The sequence below is a fragment of the Chaetodon trifascialis genome, chromosome 2 (genome assembly GCF_039877785.1).
Source record: "Chaetodon trifascialis isolate fChaTrf1 chromosome 2, fChaTrf1.hap1, whole genome shotgun sequence".
Classification (NCBI taxonomy): domain Eukaryota; kingdom Metazoa; phylum Chordata; class Actinopteri; order Chaetodontiformes; family Chaetodontidae; genus Chaetodon; species Chaetodon trifascialis.
Window position 1 is genome coordinate 10,868,757 of NC_092057.1, and position 15,955 is coordinate 10,884,711.

Below are 15,955 nucleotides of genomic sequence, written 5' to 3' on the forward strand. Positions count from 1 at the left end.
ACACATATGACAACAACAACAACTTTTCTTCTTTATGGAATTGCCCAATAATGACTGGAGTCTTAAAAAACTTCAGAAACCCTCATATTAAACTTAAAGTAATAAAAGCACATAATGCAAAGAAGACAAGAGTCAGCAGATCTTTACAGAGAACAAACCAACGTAATAAAAAGACAGTTTGTTCCTCATGTTTAACAGCGCTGTTTGAATATAAATGTGAACCAAGCGTATTAACGAATGTGTCTTATTTTTGTGTCTCACAGAAAAACACAGTGAAGACTCTGTTTGGAGGCGTCATCACCAACAATGTGGTTTCTCTGGTGAGTTTGACAAGTTTTGATGAATTTGATCTGAAATGAGGAATATTGAACTCAAACAACTAAAGATTTGGTTTATTTTGATCCTGAACACCCTGAGGACCACTAAGAAGTTTTAAGTACACCTCTCTCTTCAGTGTTACGTGAATTATGATTTAATTATTTTGTGCATTTTCCTTTTTATATAGAGAATTTCATCATTGCTTTATTTTATTTACACATTTAAAGTATTTCTGATACTTGAATTTAGGGTCATAAATAATAATGTTCTTTTAAAAGCTTGATTGCACACTAAACATGAAGTACTTCATCTCTTGAGAATGCAGTGCAGAGGTTAAAGAATAGCAGTTTAATTCAAGAGGTATAAAGATGATCTAGTGGTGAGTTTTAAAATTCAGTTCCTGACAGTTTGACTGACGCTTTGTGCTTCCGTCTGTCCTGCAGGACTGTGACCACGTCAGTCAGACTGCAGAGGAGTTTTACACCGTCAGATGTCAAGTGGCAGATATGAAGAACATCTACGTGAGTTTACACACACACAGCAGCAGCAGCCAGTGGTGGAACAGCTTTACAGTTCTGACCCACTACATCACAGGCAAACCATGTATCTCCTCCAGATGTATTGATGTTGATTGTTTGTGATTAAAGCCTTTATGTGTGGAGAAAATTCTCCTCCTTCTTCAGCTAAATAAACTCTTTAAAAGCCTCTTGGATTAGCTGGAAATGCATCGTCACAAAACAGGCTGTATTTCTGAGCTCATGAAACTTTTTAGAGATACGCGGTTCTCACTGGACAGCCGCAAACATATGTTGATCTTATAGAATGTGATGCATTGCTGCAGATCAAACTCACCGACAGCGGAAGTTCAGATGAGCTCAGCCTTGAACATCTACAGCAGTAAAATGCAACATACACATTAATGCAGCAGTAATATTAACATCAGATATCAGAGTAAAACACTGACAGGGAACATTTTACTGCTGTATGAGTACTTTAATTTAATAGTTAAGTACATTCTGCTGTCTCCCTCTCTGCTGCTGTTGTCTTTGCTCAGGAATCTCTGGATGAGGTGACCATCAAGGACACTCTGGAGGGCGACAACATGTACACCTGCTCCCAGTGTGGCAAGAAGGTCCGCGCAGAGAAAAGGTCAGAATAAATCTTAACAAACAATCCTGAAACCCTCGAACGGGAGTTGGACTCATGTTCACGTCCAATTAATCTCCCTCCGTCCTTCATCTCTCCTCTCACAGAGCCTGTTTCAAAAAGCTGCCACGGATCCTGAGTTTCAACACTATGAGATACACCTTCAACATGGTGACGATGATGAAAGAAAAGGTCAACACCCACTTCTCCTTCCCGCTGCGCCTCGACATGACGCCCTACACCGAGGACTTCCTCATGGGCAAAGGAGAGCGCAAAGAGGGTCCGTATGAACACCGCAAAACACTGAGAACGGGAAATATTAGAGAACAAATAGTTACTGAAAGTGTGCGTTGTAGTTACGTCATGAGGGAAGATACACTGGAACATTTTAAGGAAATTCCTGATGTACATATCATTTGATGTCAAAGCGGTGTTTGTGTCTGTGCTGCAGGTTTTCGGGAAGAGGGCGAGGCAAAAGTCACAGAGAGCTACGAGTATGACCTCATCGGAGTCACAGTCCACACGGGCACAGCAGACGGCGGCCATTACTACAGCTTCATTAGGGACATCGTCAACCCACATGCCTACAAGAACAACAAGTGGTGAGCGCAGAAGCAGGTTTAAGTGGAAATGATTATGAGTGTTATGGACTTTATTACCCAGAAGCCAGATCCAGGTTGCTCACACGTTTAGCTGGATTTAAAAACAAGGCTTGCACTTCTTGCAGGTACCTGTTCAACGATGCAGAGGTGAAATCCTTCGACTCGGCCCAGCTGGCCTCCGAGTGCTTCGGTGGAGAAATGACGGTACGAGCTGCAGTCACATGAAAATAACACACGAATTCATCTGTCTCTCTGCACCTCGCTGACTTTAGGTTTGTCTTTCAGACAAAAACGTACGACTCCGTCACAGACAAGTTCATGGATTTCTCTTTTGAGAAGGTAAAATGATTTGCAGGCTGTTTGTTCTTTGTCTGGTTCAGTTTTTCATCACCACATGTGGTCCAGAGGGTAATAATGAAGCATTGATTGAACTTGCAGACACACAGTGCCTACATGCTCTTCTATAAGAGAGTGGAGCTGGAGGAGGAGAACGGGAAGGACTTTAGTTTTGATGTCTCTCCTGATCTGCTGGAGGTACTGTTGCTCTACTTTTTCATGTTTAAATGATCTAAATACATTTATATTTATGATTAAATCTTAAATCTGCATGTCTGTGTCTCTTTCAGTGGATTTGGCACGACAACATGCAGTTCCTCCAGGATAAAAATATATTTGAACACACCTACTTTGGGTGGGTATCAAGTCTATTACTTAGTTATTTTGACTGAGTGAACTGATGAAACCTGATCTTTATAATCACTCCTCACCTCCCACGATTGTTTGTTTGTTTTTTCAGTTTCATGTGGCAGCTCTGCAGCAGCATCCCTAGCACGCTACCAGACCCGAAAGCCGTCTCCCTCATGACTGCTAAGGTGAGAAATAGAAACGTTCAAGCATTTTTAGTTATCTTTACAACACTGAAAGTAGATTGAGGGGAAATAAAGTTTAAATTTGACAATTAAACTTGGTTATAGTATTGAAGAAAACCAAAGATGCTTCTTTAGCAATAAAAAAATCTCCTCATGATGTGCATGAAATCCTTTTTTAGACATTCAAAGATCCCCTGAAAGACATGAAAGTTCATTTCTTTACTGTAAATGTTCTTTTCTCTGCAGCTCAGCACCTCGTTTGTCCTGGAGACTTTCATTCACTCCAAGGAGAAGGTACTGCTCACTCAGCTTATTGCAGGACATTTCGTTTCTGGTTACTCAGTGTCTGACTGATGTGTGTCCTTCCTGCTCTCTCACCTCCAGCCCACCATGCTGCAGTGGATTGAACTCCTGACCAAACAGTTCAACAACAGTCAGGCTGCCTGCGAGGTCAGATCACAGCCTCGCAGTTATTTCACCTCAGTGCTGCAGCCCTTTGTTGTTCTGGTACATCTCATATGGACCACATGGTGTTTCTGTTGGATGCAGTATTGAAACTCTTGTTTTTGTTTTCCTGTTTCAGTGGTTTTTGGATCGAATGGCTGACGACAACTGGTGGCCAATGCAGATCCTCATAAAGTGCCCCAACCAGATTGTCAGACAAGTGAGTTGTTTATCTGATGTAACTTCACTGTGACCTGGTTTCCATTTTTCAGTCCTCCACCCTGTGACGTAGATTTTCCTCTCAGGCATTTAATGATTAACTTTTTATGATTAAAGTGATTAAAGTTCAATCTTCATATTGTCTCATCTCACAAACATGCTGCCTCTGTCTTCCAGATGTTCCAGAGATTGTGTATTCACGTCATCCAGAGGTTGCGTCCAGTTCACGCTCACCTCTACCTGCAGCCCGGCATGGAGGACGGGTACGTCACACCTGATTGGTCGGAGTAGCAGTTCAATGTTCTACTGTTATTTTTGTTCTTAATCCTGAAGCTGCTCTGTATTTAGATTTTAACTTCTGGTTCTTTGTGCTCAGTGAATAATTAGACATTCTTGTTTGACTTTCCCTCCCTTCAATCATCGATTTCAGTGATGAATGCAAAGTCGGTTCAGTTGTGCCATTAGAGGTGCGCAGCACAGACAGACAGTGTTGTGTTTGCAGTATCAGATGGCAAAAGAGATCCAAAGAGGAGCCTCGTGTCACTCAGTGTCACTCTGGACTCTGAGAAAGATTTGTGGCTCCACATCACTGGCAGACACACAAAGCTGACAGAGTACAGAATGCATTCAAGGCGGCAGTTTATCGTTAAACTGTGTCGGACTGCATCAGCAGCTGAGCAAAAACCTAAAACTGAAGAAGCCTGTGTTGTGTTCTTTCCCCGTGTTTCAGCTCTGATGACATGGACGGTCCGGTTGAGGACATCGGCAGCCGATCCTGTGTCACTCGCTTCGTTAAGACCCTCCTGTCCATCATGGAGCACGGCGTCAAGCCCCACAGCAAACACCTGACCGAGTACTTTGCCTTTCTCTACGAGTTTGCCAAGATGGGAGAGGAGGAGGTCAGTCTGAACTTTAACCCTGGCTTTAATCTGTTAGTCTGAAGGGTGAATTACCCCAAAAGCTCTTTCTTTCTTTTTCTTCTTTTCTGCTTGTTTTAATTAAAAAAATTCTGTATTTAATGTGATTTTTAAGCAGTTATTGTTAATCTTGTTCGTCGTGTGTCTGCAGAGTCAGTTCTTATTGTCACTACAAGCCATTTCCATCATGGTGCATTTCTACATGGGAACCAAAGGCCCTGAGAATGTAAGTTCACACTCTGATGCTTTATGTTTGACAGCTCACTTTGTTTATTTACTACAGTGTTTTCTATGAGGTCTGAATTTCACTTCTTTTATTCACTGGCTCTACTTGTCGTTACATGTGATAATTGAGCCTGTACTGCTCTGATAGATCAATGGTATTTAATGACATGTAAGTATCGTAACTATAAGAAGAAACAGAGTAAATGAAGAGTGTCCTCCCTCAGCCTCAGGTGGAGGTGCTGTCAGAGGAGGAGGGAGAGGAGGAGGATGAGGAGGAGGACATCCTGTCTCTGGCGGAGGAGAAGTATCGTCCTGCAGCTCTGGAGAAGATGATCGCCCTCATCGCTCTGCTGGTGGAGCAGTCTCGGTCTGAGAGGTGTGATACAGGATCTGATGAATGCATGTTGTGTTTAATGCAGGAGTTTGAAGATTCACACAAGTCTTTGTCTCTTTCTGGCCTGCAGACATCTGACTCTGTCCCAGAGCGACATGGCAGCGCTGACCGGAGGGAAAGGCTTCCCCTTCCTCTTCCAGCACATCAGAGATGGCATCAACATCAGACAGACCTGCAACCTCATCTTCAGCCTCTGTCGATATAACAACCGCCTGGCTGAGCATGTATGTTTACACACACACACACACACACAGAGAAAACGAGTTAAGAGTTTAAGTGTTTCAGTAAGGGGCTGCTGTCCTGTTACTGTCATATTACAGCTGATATGTTGCTCTTGTCACTTCTGGGGTCTTTGAATTGGCTCTAAGACAAACAGCAGTATTTGCAGCCAGCGATAAAAGTGATTTATCTAATACTGAATGCATAATTCTCTCCTGACAGATCGTGTCAATGCTCTTCACCTCCATTGCTAAGCTGACTCCTGAGGTAAGCAGAACGGAGATGAGACTTTTTAATCAAAGCAGCTTCATAAAAAACATAAAATACTGAAAACACAGCACCATTGAACCTTCACCTCATGCAGTTTTGAACTTGTTCTGTTACTACTGGTGCAGTCGTAGGCTGGATGATTTAATATATGAGTCTATAAGAAGCAAGTAGCTGTGTGCGCGTCATCAACAGTTTTCTTTTCTCACTCCACCAGGCTGCCAATCCTTTCTTCAAGCTGCTGACGATGTTGATGGAGTTTGCAGGCGGACCCCCGGGGATGCCCTCCTTCGCCTCCTACATCCTCCAGAGGATCTGGGAGGTAAAATACTCGTGTCATCAAAGCAGAAATCCAATTTATGGATCATATTCACAACATTTTTTTTAGATTTTTTTTCTATGTTTTTTAATGTGGCACCATATTTAAAATGAAAGTGTTATCTCCACTTTGATTTATTTTTAGGGTGATTTCCAGAAAAAGGCTACAAAAAAGTAGCAAATAAATTGACAAAGACACAGATAAATGTTCAGATGAGACATTACTTTTCCGCTTACTTTTAACTCTTAGATGATCATGAAAGATCTCGTGAATGTGATATTTAAACATCTGGTAGATTATTCCAGAGTGCATAAAAAAGTCTAGACTTCAGCTCACGCAGACGAGCCTCAGTGTCTTTGTTTTGTTCTGTCTTTATATATGTTTGTGTTCTTCCTGACAGGTGATCGAGTACAACCCGTCTCAGTGTCTGGATTGGCTGGCTGTCCAGACTCCCAGGAACAAACTGGCCCACAGCTGGGTCCTCCAAAACATGGAGAACTGGGTGGAGCGCTTTCTGCTGGCCCACAACTACCCCAGAGTCCGCACATGTGAGAGCCTCCATATTCTGCAAAAACATTTAAAGGACATTTAACAAAAAAATTAGAAAAAAACAACAACCACATCTTAGATAAGACAAGATAAATTGATATTTACATCCCAAAGTTTAGATTAACTGTCAGCTGCAGTTTCTTCCTTATCCTAACAGCAGCCTTCTCTCCTCCCTCCAGCGGCGGCGTACCTCCTCGTCTCCCTCATCCCCAGCAACTCCTTCCGCCAGATGTTTCGCTCCACGCGCTCCCTCCACCTGCCGACCCGGGAGCTGCCGCTTTCGCCCGACACCACTGTGGTACTCCACCAGGTCTACAACCTGCTGCTGGGGCTGCTGGGACGCGCCAAGCTGTACGTGGACGCCAGCGTTCACGGCACCACCAAGCTGGTTCAGTACTTCAGCTTCATGACCTACTGCCTCATCTCCAAGACTGAGAAACTCATGTTCTCTGGATACTTCATGGACCTGTGGAACCTCTTCCAGGTACATTTATTCACTTAGCTTTGCATCGTTTTTCATATCAGGACGATGCTTCTTAAGTGTGTTATTTTCTTTTTCTTTGATTATTTTCCTCAACATATTGTCTTTGCTGCTGAATCTTCCCACCCAGCATCAATTAAACTCAATTCCTTAAGCTGAAATATTTCCTCTGCAGCTGGGTAGGGTTAGGGTTAGTGTTTGGGGATACTGCGTCACCATCTGTAGCAAAACCTTAGTGGTTTCACCACTAATGTATTTGTTTGTTGAGACGAGACTGGTCAAAAGGAGAGGTGTGTGTGTCAGTGTGTGTCAACTTGTCAACTTCCAAAATTCCAAAATATCCGTATCGGCAGTTTTGAGTACAACCATATTGTAAAAATACTGCAGCTGCAGTGCCTTTAGAAGAAGTACATAAACATTTAATAAGATGTGTGTAACACATTATAACAAGCAGATATCAAACCACACTTTTAAGAGTTTATTAATGTATTTCTGAACAACTGTAACTCAGCCTAACCCATAAGTAGATGCTGACATGTAAAGAGATGAATGACAATATAGTAAAACACAGTTGTAACAATATGAAATATGTTGGTTGCAGCTCTACATGAACATGTGCTCCAGTCACGGAGCTTTAGTCACGTTGTTTTCTGTCTTCAGCCCAAACTGTCCGAGCCAGCCATCGCCACCAACCACAACAAGCAGGCGCTGCTCTCCTTCTGGTACAACATGTGCGTGGACTGTCCGGAGAACGTCCGGCTGGTGGTGCAGAACCCCGTGGTGACCAAGAACATCGCTTTCAACTACATCCTGGCCGACCACGACGACCAGGAGGTGGTGCTGTTCAACCGCGGCATGCTGCCCGCCTATTACGGCATCCTGCGCATGTGCTGCGAGCAGTCTCCCGCCTTCACCCGCCAGCTCGCCTCGCACCAGAACATCCAGTGGGCCTTCAAGAACCTGACGCCACACGCCAGCCAGTACCCCGGGGTGGGTGGAGAGTCTGTGCTCAGATCAGCTTCAGCAGAAATGTCTCTTTATGTCAAAGCTGGAAGAATGGAAGCGATGATGCTTCCTGTTTTGATTGGTTCTTTCTGTTAGTTTTACTCTGCTGTATTTCCTGCGCAGCGGTCCAGATTTTTAATTGTTGGTGATGCATGTTAGATTGCTTTGTGTGTGTGTTTGTGCTGCCCCCTGCAGGCGGTGGAGGAGCTGTTCAACCTGATGCAGCTGTTTGTGGCGCAGCGAGCAGACATGAGAGAAGAAGAACTGGAGGACATCAAACAGTTCAAGAAAACCACCATCAGCTGCTACCTGCGCTGCCTGGACGGTCGCTCCTGCTGGACCACGCTCATCAGGTCCGCATATGCACACACACACACACACACACACACACACACACACACACACACACACACACACAATAAAGCTTCTAAATTTCAGCTTTAGAGGCTGAGTTTTGTCGCAGTGTTTGTCCTCAGGTGCTGATACTATCTAACACCTGGTTGTGTTGTTCCTCTCAGTGCCTTCAGGGTTCTGCTGGAGAACGACGAGGACCGACTGCTGGTGGTCTTCAACAGAGGACTCATCCTCATGACTGAAGTACGATCGGGATCTCCTCTTTACATCAGTTTTACTTTGAAACATCAGTGTAATTAGAAACTGGTTGCTCTCAGTCTCAACTCAGCATAAATTTGTACAGTTGTTCTAACTAATTGGCGGTCTCTGTCCGTCTGTCCTCTGCAGTCCTTCAACACTCTGCACATGATGTACCACGAGGCGACGGCGTGTCACGTCACTGGAGACCTGGTGGAGCTGCTCTCCATCTTCCTGTCTGTCCTCAAAGCCACTCGGCCGTACCTGCAGCGCAAAGGTCAGGCCGCCAGAAGAGGAAGAAATGTGACAAGTTACACTGAGACAACAGAAGATCAACATGTGAGGAGAGGCGTGTCTGTTCTGAGCAGATGTTTCTGTGTGTTCTCATCCAGATGTGAAGCAGGCTCTGATCCAGTGGCAGGAGAGGATCGACTTCGCCCACAAGCTGCTCACACTCCTGAACTCCTACAGCCCGCCTGAGCTCCGCAATGCCTGCCTGGGTAACACACACACACACACACACACACGTTTAATGTTTATTTTTTTAAATCAACTCAAGTATTTACAGATTTTTTTTACTTTCTGACTGATTGGAAGCAAGTACAGAATGACACCAACAATCAGTGTCATCAGGTCTCTTTATAGATAAGTGTGATGTTAACAGAGATGACTCTCCTGTTGTGTGTTTTTCTGTCTCTTCTCCTCTGACTCAGAGAAAACAGCTGATTTTTTTCAGACTGTGATGAAGGCAGATGGTCTGTAATGTTCTGTGTTCTTTGTTCTGGTTCCTGCAGATGTGCTGAAGGAACTCGTTCTGCTGAGTCCTCATGACTTCCTGCACACTCTGGTCCCCTTCCTGCAGCACAACCACTGCACCTACCACCACAGCAACATCCCCAGTGAGTCCCTGCCTCCTTTTAGTCAAAAATAAAGCTTATTCCTCATCTTATTGTAGAATGCACTTTCAAACAACTTGACAAAGCACATGGAGGATGCTTTGTCACGGATACTGGGGATGCAGCCATGCACTGAAAATACAGGGAAGTGTAACTAATATAGATTCTGCTGCGATGACATACAGTCATGAATAATGGCATGAACTGTTCCAAAAAGTTACACCCCATGATACCCCCGTTTCTTTCTGACCTAATTTCAGCTAATTAGTGTGAGCTAAGTCTGCCACCTCCAGGAGATTATTGTCCATTTTCATTAACAACACTTGATTACAGGTTAAGTTAATATGTATAAGAGTTCAAGTGCAGCATACAGAAGATAAAAACCTTAAGGAACAGTGTTTTAAATTAACATCTTCATTGAAAGACTAATTGTAACAATGCACAGTATAAATGATATGCAGTTTGATCTGATGTGTGTAAGATCTTTAATATTCATCATAGATCAGGGCTGTTGATAATTTCAGATAATTGCTTTTAAAGTTCTGAAAAATCTTGTGTTTAATTTAAAGACTTAAAGCTCACAGATCATTTATTAAGATTTATTTTATTAATCAATGTCTAGTATTAAGGGCAGTTTCAGTGATTGTGTTTCTGTCCACAGTGTCGTTCGGTCCCTACCTGCCCTGCAGAGAGAACATCAAGATGATGGGAGCCAAGAACAACATCCGACCCCCGAGACCGGAGCTCAACATGTGCCTGCTGCCCTCTATGGTGGAGAGCAGCAAGGTACGTTCACCTGTAACACCTCTGTCACGTGACCATACGCTGTTTTTTAACTTGTGATTAAATCGAGAAGCCCCGTTAAAGTGAACTATTTTTAGGATTTTTTGGGAAAATGTGCCAAAAATGTGACATTTCCAGTTTGTTCAGTGAGAGGATTTTCTGCTTTTTCTCTGTCTTCTATCATCATAAACTAAGTATTTTTTGTTTGGATGAAATGAAGCTTTTGAGTGTCACTTTGGACATTTTCCACTCTTTTCTGACATTTTATTAATCAGATAATAATCAAGAAAATAATCGGCCAATAATTGTTCAATGCAGGCTTCCCTCCTCTAACTAAAAACTGTTTTAAAACAATCGTCGCTTTGCTCTATAAAACCTGCAGGAGCTCAATGTGTGTGTGTGTGTGTGTGTGTGTGTGTGTGTGTGTGTGTGTGTGTGCGTGGGTGCGTGTGTGTGTGCGTGCGTGCGTGCGTGCGTGTGTGCATGCGTGCGTGTGTGTGTGCGTGCGTGTGTGTGTGCGTGCGTGTGTGTTTGTGTCTCAGGGTAAAGACGAGGTGTACGACCGGATGCTGCTGGATTACTTCCTGTCCTACCACCAGTTCATCCACCTGCTGTGTCGCGTCGCCATCAACTGCGAGAAATTCACCGACACACTCGTCAAACTCAGTACGTGTGTGTGTGTGTGTGTGTGTGTGTGTGTGTGTGTGTTTGTGTGTGTGTGTGTGTGTGTGTGTCTGTATTCACAATATACCATTGATAAAAACATGTCTGCATATATGCACATGGAATGACACATCAACAAACTCTCTCTCAGGTGTGTTGATAGCGTATGAAGGACTTCCTCTTCACCTCGCTCTCTTCCCCAAACTGTGGACGGAGCTCTGTCAGTCGCAGGTTTGTCACATTTTAAACTTTGGATGCTTCAACACAAGACAAACGATTAAAGCTGCAGGAAGATTTACATGTGAAGTATCTGGCCCTGTTTTTACCCTCACTCGCTCACTCAGCTCCCGTTTGCAAAGACAGTATCAGTGAATTGATCGAGTTGTTTTTGCTGCCGCTGCTCTTTCAGTCTGTTCTTGCTAAAACCTGTGTGAAGCTGCTGTGTGAGGATCCGGCCTTCAGCGAGTACATCAAGTGCATCCTGATGGATGAGAGGACGTTTCTCAACAACAACGTGGCTTATTCCTTCCTCACCTGCTTCCTGCACAAGGTACAAAAAACTGCACCGGAACTTTCTTACGGCATCTTTTTTCTCCATCTTATACTTTGTGGGGGCAGCTCTCCCACAAAGTATAAGATGGCCGTCGCTGGTGCTCTCCCAGCGACGGCTGGAATCCTCCAGACGACAGCTCACCGTCAAAGAATAGCGGGCGCAACTGGTGGATGTCTTATATTGTGTGGTGAATTTACAAAATCTGTTTTCCTCTTTGCTTCATCATTTCTTTTGGGGAAAACTGTCTTTTCAGGAATGAAAACACACCAAGCCTTTGCCAAATCGTCTAAAAATTGTCCACATTAAAGACTTCATGGGTAGATTTGTTAAAGGAAGGGAGCAGTCGTCCAGTTTGTATCTGTTGAAACAATTATCTAGATGATGGCACCATAGCAAATGTGTGTGTGTGTCTGTGTGGAGGTCCAGGTGCTGTCCGGTCCCAGCTGCTCCAACCTGATTGGTGTTCTGGTGACGAACCTGCTGAATGAACAGAGCAGCCTGCAGCCTGAACTAGCAGCTCACCGCCTGGAGCTCAGCAAGACCAGTGGCCTGCTCAATGCTGTACGAAAACACACACACACACACACACAAACACACACACACACACACACACAATCAGTTTCTGAAAACTCTCCTTTTCCAGTCGTTCTCATTGCTGTCCGTGTCTCCTTCTCTCTGTCAGGACCTGAGGGCGCTGGTGTTGCTGCTGTCCGTCCAGCCTCCTCAGGCCGTCGACCCCGCCCTCTGCCCCGCCCTGCAGGAGCTGCTGGGTCGCTGTCGTGTTTGTGTCCAGCAGCGCAGCGCTCTGGAGCTCGAGGCCAAGGACCACAAGGCCAAAGGTACAACACACACAAAAGACACTCACACTCACTCAGACACACTCTTTAGTCGTCACATCCAGATTTGGAGATCGTGACGCCGAAGTCGAGCAAGGTGATGATAATGTGTGTGCGTTTATCTGTGTGTGTCAGCTGAGGATGAAGGAGCGACCCCGGTGAAGCGGCGGAGGGTAAGCAGTGATGACGACAGAGCCGGTGATGCAGTGGCGCCGCTCTGCGTGGCCTCCACCTCCTCTTCCTCCTCCTCGTCCTCCTCGGCCCTCCCGCCCTGCAGTGAGACGAAGCCCGACCAACAGGAGGCGTTGACGCCCACCAGCACCTCGGACACGGAGACACGGGACTCCTCCTCGCTGATCGACCCGGGAACTGAGCAGGACCCGCCCTCTCCTGACCCCGCCCCCACCTCCTCTGGGAATCTGGACTCCTCCCCTAAAGAGGAGAAGATGGAGGCCTCTTCATCATCCTCCTCCTCATTCTCCTCCTCCTCCTCTCTGCTGCAGGAAGCAGGGGAGGGGTTTGTGCAGGGGGAGGAGCCTGAGCCACCACGACACATGGCAGCAGGTGAGGAGGAGGCGGAGCAGCGGGAGGGGAGGAGGGGTGAGGGGATGTCTGTCACATCAGAGGAAGTGAAGGAAGAGAAAGAGGCGGGCTCTAAGACCAGCAGTGGCTCGGCCCCGCCTCTCTCAGAAGACGCTGCCTTCCCATCAGCCCTTGGGTTGGTGGGGGAGGGGCCTGAGGGCTGCAGCAGCCACGCCCCCTCCTCACAGGTGTTCCCGAGCACTGGCCCCCCACCTGACATGCTGGACATGCTGTACAGGACGGTGGAAGCCACCATCGCCATAGTTACCAAACTGTCCGTTAAAGGCCCGCCTTCTTCATGACATCATCAACTCACCGCCGCCATGAGATCTTTAACCTTTTTTTTCTCTCTCCCTTCTGTTCAGAGGAAAAGACGTTTTCCTGTTTGTTTGTTTTCATCCTCTGCTGTTTGTGCTGCTGTTCGTTGCCTTCTGCTGATGTTCAGTCGGTGGGTTTCTCCAGCTTCAGTGGCTCCGCCGTGTCGTTTCGCTCCGTCAACACCGACTCCACGCACAGCTGACCCCTCGTTTGACTAATAAAGAAGAGAAACAGAAGAAGTTGTACAAGCTACAGCACATTTTTTTCAAAGGGCAAAAAAAGTTTTTCTTTTGTTGTGTGTTTTATACTGATTTGAATTTGTTTTGGAAAGTGATTTTATTTGCTGTAACGGGGAAAGGTTTACAGAACTTTTGTCTCCTCTGTATGTAATTTAATTTTATTGCATTTTTACTGTGTATAAAAATGGTCGTCCTCTGTGCCAGTTTTGTACTTTATGAACGAGGCAAAAGAAAGTTGCCTTGACTTTTTCTGTGGTTTAATTATCCAGAAACTAAGTTTACCTGTAAATTAAGAGAACCACAAGAAACTTGATTCTGTAAAGAATCCTCTCTAGTCATTGCCTGAAGGTGTATATGAAAACTATATAAATATATATATAAATATCTTTATATATATATGAATATATTAAAAGCGGTGCTTTATTTGACTGTGGTTGAAATAAAGCCCCCATGTTGGACCAGCTGGAGCTTTTATTTTCTTTAGTTAAGCACATTCCATAATCTATTGTTTATTTTTGCTTCTTCTGCTGTGTTCTGATTTTCTTCTGATTTTATTTTAATAGAGAATAAATTAATAAAACAGTTTTAATATGAAGAATTATGAACTGAAGCCCATGTGAAGCTGTGAGGTTTTTTTTCTTTCATTCCAAAGAAATAGTTGTCAATGTTTTCAGCCTGTGAGCTGCAGATGTTCACATTAGCATCAGTTCACATCTGCAGCAGAGGTACAGGAAGCTAAATGGATCACAAGTCTTCAAACAGTAAGTGTGATGAATAATAAACTTTGTTACAAAGTGCTTTAGAAAAGAAACAATAAAACTAGATCAGGCAGATAAAATGAGAGAAAGGCCAAAAACATGAACACAGAGGAAGTAGAGATGACAACATGAAGCAAAATGAAATAAATAGGAATAAAGCAGAGAGCGAGAGAGAGAGCTGATCACCCTGAATCACAAACTGAGACCTGGAGTGACCAGCAGGGCTCCATCCAGGGAACCAAACCCCTTTTCTTCTGGAGCGACAGCAGGTACTCCTGTCCCCGCCTCCACTGCATGCAACTGTATCGCTTCCCCAGTCAATTCCATCAAGTTTTATCATCCTTTAAAAATAAACTTAACACCGAATGTCCTGTCCAGTTTATCAGCAAGCATCTGCACCGTGCATTTAAGTACCCACTTTAACCAGTGCATTGGGTTTATGTCCCACACCTCTGCGTGCCAGAGTTGCTGTGGTCCGAGTTAAAACGCATTTGTAAACTTCTCGGACATGATTTTAGACCTGGCAAAACATCCGCACAAATCTCTGCACGTAAATCACGCGGAAGCGCAAAAACTGTGAGCAGGTTTGATATGCAACATCTCAGTTTGTGCGACCACGGCGTGGTCATCAAAACTGCTTGTCATCTGTTTTAAAGATATTTAAAACCGGTAAAAGGGATTTGATTGGTCACAATCTAGCAGGTGAAATAAGTCATCAGGATTATTTCTTTATTTTATATACAACTCATCTGTAAGTCATGTTGAATTGTCGAGTTTCCAATTAATGACCTACAAGGACTTTAAACACATAAACATCAGAAACAACCGTATTGTCTATCAGGCCTGATTAGACTATAAACTGCAAACACTTTGATTATTTGGTTACAAGAAGCACCGAGTTTCACAGAGACAGACCTTTGTTATCACCACGGACCTAAACTTATGTGTGTCTGTTTGATCCAGATGCTGAAGGAGGGCCAAAAAGTGACCGAATGTCCCACAGACATAATATACGTAGACGCCTCATTACGTGCTGGAGCGTAATCCAGCGTCGCCGCCATATTGGGTGGGTCTCTGCTAGCACCAGAGCCAACCGAAGTCAACGTAAAGAGAGCAACAATGCCCCTATTTTGTTTATTTATTTTATTTTATTCAGCTTCCCAGCCCCAGTTGCAAGCTTAACAGGGTAGTGTAAGACGCTGGAATGACCTGGAATTTTAAAGCTTACTTTTCCAGGCCTTAAAAAAAAAAAAGAAAGAAGGAAAAAATGTACTGACCAGGTATATATGGGAGCTTTGTATGTATGTATGTGTTAAAATCAGAGTATATCACAAACATCAGCAGTTTCAGTCCAGGCTATTATGGAATCTTTGTCATCCTAAAGCTGTGAACAGTTGTTTAAATTTAGACACGTCAGGCCAGAAGGTGTGTGTGTGTGTGTGTGTGTGTGTGTGTGTGTGTGTGTGTGTGTGTGTGTTTGAAAGCAGCAGTGGACTGTGGGCCGACACACATGATGAGTTGGCCAAAAAGAAAAAACCTTCCTCGTTTCGACAGTTTGTTTAATACGCATGTCAACAGGTTATGCGAGATGTCTGCTTTTTGTGCGTGTGTTGTGTGCTTAACTTTACATTAAATAAACTCAGCGCACAAAAACAGAAATGAAGAAATTCTTGTGTTGTTGGTGTGTACAGAAGGGTCATGATTTTGTGTGTGTGTGTGTGTGTGTGTGTGTGTGTGTGTGTGTGTGTGTGTGTGTGTGTGT

General features: G+C 44.4%; 1 protein-coding gene across 3 annotated transcripts in view; it reads left to right on the top strand.

Annotated features, from left to right (window-relative positions):
• usp34 (ubiquitin specific peptidase 34) overlaps positions 1-14,030 on the top strand; it is a 48,441-nt gene extending 34,411 nt beyond the window's left edge. For 2 of the 3 annotated variants that reach the window (XM_070976241.1, XM_070976258.1), the window contains exons 44-78: positions 264-320; positions 762-839; positions 1,373-1,467; positions 1,572-1,744; positions 1,916-2,066; positions 2,192-2,270; positions 2,352-2,405; positions 2,505-2,600; positions 2,693-2,757; positions 2,863-2,938; positions 3,182-3,229; positions 3,320-3,385; positions 3,519-3,599; positions 3,776-3,861; positions 4,329-4,497; positions 4,667-4,741; positions 4,965-5,116; positions 5,205-5,358; positions 5,576-5,620; positions 5,838-5,942; positions 6,340-6,487; positions 6,668-6,972; positions 7,630-7,959; positions 8,170-8,327; positions 8,493-8,571; positions 8,716-8,842; positions 8,958-9,065; positions 9,360-9,464; positions 10,123-10,247; positions 10,787-10,910; positions 11,059-11,138; positions 11,317-11,457; positions 11,881-12,021; positions 12,143-12,299; positions 12,432-14,030. In XM_070976241.1, the coding sequence (XP_070832342.1) occupies positions 264-320; positions 762-839; positions 1,373-1,467; positions 1,572-1,744; positions 1,916-2,066; positions 2,192-2,270; positions 2,352-2,405; positions 2,505-2,600; positions 2,693-2,757; positions 2,863-2,938; positions 3,182-3,229; positions 3,320-3,385; positions 3,519-3,599; positions 3,776-3,861; positions 4,329-4,497; positions 4,667-4,741; positions 4,965-5,116; positions 5,205-5,358; positions 5,576-5,620; positions 5,838-5,942; positions 6,340-6,487; positions 6,668-6,972; positions 7,630-7,959; positions 8,170-8,327; positions 8,493-8,571; positions 8,716-8,842; positions 8,958-9,065; positions 9,360-9,464; positions 10,123-10,247; positions 10,787-10,910; positions 11,059-11,138; positions 11,317-11,457; positions 11,881-12,021; positions 12,143-12,299; positions 12,432-13,180 (4,782 nt within the window). In that variant the 3' untranslated portion in view covers positions 13,181-14,030. The remainder of the gene's footprint in view (positions 1-263; positions 321-761; positions 840-1,372; positions 1,468-1,571; positions 1,745-1,915; positions 2,067-2,191; positions 2,271-2,351; positions 2,406-2,504; positions 2,601-2,692; positions 2,758-2,862; positions 2,939-3,181; positions 3,230-3,319; positions 3,386-3,518; positions 3,600-3,775; positions 3,862-4,328; positions 4,498-4,666; positions 4,742-4,964; positions 5,117-5,204; positions 5,359-5,575; positions 5,621-5,837; positions 5,943-6,339; positions 6,488-6,667; positions 6,973-7,629; positions 7,960-8,169; positions 8,328-8,492; positions 8,572-8,715; positions 8,843-8,957; positions 9,066-9,359; positions 9,465-10,122; positions 10,248-10,786; positions 10,911-11,058; positions 11,139-11,316; positions 11,458-11,880; positions 12,022-12,142; positions 12,300-12,431) is intronic. The other variant, XM_070976250.1, reaches the window with a different exon arrangement.
• Positions 14,031-15,955: the final 1,925 nt, after the last annotated feature.